General features: G+C 47.2%; 1 protein-coding gene across 1 annotated transcript; it reads left to right on the top strand.

Moving 5' to 3' along the window:
• Positions 1 to 285: 285 nt before the first annotated feature.
• LOC111886355 (EID1-like F-box protein 3) lies at positions 286 to 1,653 on the top strand. The gene has a single exon (XM_023882586.3). The coding sequence runs from the start codon at positions 375 to 377 to the stop codon at positions 1,257 to 1,259; it is 885 nt and encodes a 294-aa protein (XP_023738354.1). The 5' UTR covers positions 286 to 374; the 3' UTR covers positions 1,260 to 1,653.

Genomic DNA, 1,653 nt, shown 5'->3' with positions numbered 1-1,653 from the left:
ACAGCCCTGCACGTGTCCCACACTACCAGATATTTTCATCCACGTGGTAGCCCACAGCCTCCTAGACTGCCACGTAACCCCTTAAAAAAGATATTTCGAGCAACCAACTTTTAACATCCTCCTGGACGCGTGGCTGGCAGTCACTTGATAACCTACTTTCTTTCCTTTTAAGCACCAATTAATACCTCCACGTGTCCATTTTCCACAAATTGAAACCGCCCACGATCATGATTCCAGGAGCAATATCCAATAGAAAAGTAATCATCCAATAATCACCTGACACATTTGGACTAGTATTCTAGTCTCTAGAAATGGTATTGTGCAACTATATATAAGCGTGTAATACCTTTTTTTTCGCCGGAGATCAGAAGAAAATGAGTGCGAACCAGAGAGTGAGGCTGAGCACGTCCATTAGCGGTGGTTCCGGTTCACACGAATCGGATTTTTTTAACGAGAGAGTGCTTCTGTTAGTTATGGAATCGATGAAATGGGACGTTCAGGTGCTTTGCCGGACGGCGTCAGTGTGCCGGAGACTCCGCGCCATGGCGAAGCGGTTGTTATGGCGGGAGCTCTGTTTGTTCCGTGCGCCGAGGATAACAGAGACACTATCGAACGGTGTTCACAGTAGCCGGATGGGCGGCGGTTGGCCGGCGTTAGCTAAGCTGCTGTTTTTTTGCGGCGATTGCGAACCTAGTCGGAATTTTGTATTGAGCCGGCCAAAACCGGGGCACTTTGTTACAGAGACCCGGTTCTCGAAGACGTCCGGTCGGAGCTTCTTGATGAAACGGTGTCGTGGGGACTTGTTGTTTGTGAGCGACCCCTGTGAACACCGGGTTGGTGATCGAGAAGATGACTTAGGTGTTTTCCGAGGGGTATTCCGGGGATTTCGCGAGTCGAGGACACGTGCTTGTTTGATAGCGAGACAGGCGGCGTTAGAGGAGCGGGAGAGGTGCCCTTATTGCGGGGCCCGTGTTTGGAGTATGACCACTGCCGGCTTAGTTCCTAGGAATGCGGCTAAGCGGCTCGGCTCACACGACGGCGCACTGGAGTATTTTGTGTGCGTGAACGGACACCTTCATGGCACGTGCTGGTTAGCTCCGTTGTCATCAGATGAAGGAGTGAACGGTGAGGATGAAGAAGAGTATGCAATGGACGGTAGTGATGGGACCGGAAATAGCTCAGGTGGGGTCACGGACGGATATTATTATGATGATCCAACGGTCAACACAAATGGTTTCGGAGATGATGGTTTTATTTGATGGCATCTGTTGACTTGGTCTACGCTATCATTTCATCGTCGATCTTTTACTCTCCAGAGCTGAACTTTTCTGTTCCAGATCGATCTATGACCTTTACAGCATATGATGTAAAGTGACTTTTGTATTGTTGCTCTGATTTAGCAACAATTTCCCCTGGAAGAGGAAATTCAACAAAATTTTGATCGGCGAGTCCAATTATTGTTAGGTTTACTCGTATTGTATTATTTGGTTGTAGTACCAATTTTGTGGTAGAAAGTTGTAGTTTGGGTTGTGTTATTATGAGGTTGAGACCAGGGAATGTGATGCACCCAATTGCTTTAGTTGTTCTACTTTTTGTATCATTCCACTTTTCCCATTTGTTTAGTTGGCCCTTATTTTATGCTTCCGTTGGTTT

This window comes from Lactuca sativa, chromosome 9 (genome assembly GCF_002870075.4).
Source record: "Lactuca sativa cultivar Salinas chromosome 9, Lsat_Salinas_v11, whole genome shotgun sequence".
NCBI lineage: Eukaryota > Viridiplantae > Streptophyta > Magnoliopsida > Asterales > Asteraceae > Lactuca > Lactuca sativa.
Note: the sequence above shows the minus strand (reverse complement) of the source record. Positions and strands in the feature narration are given on the sequence as shown.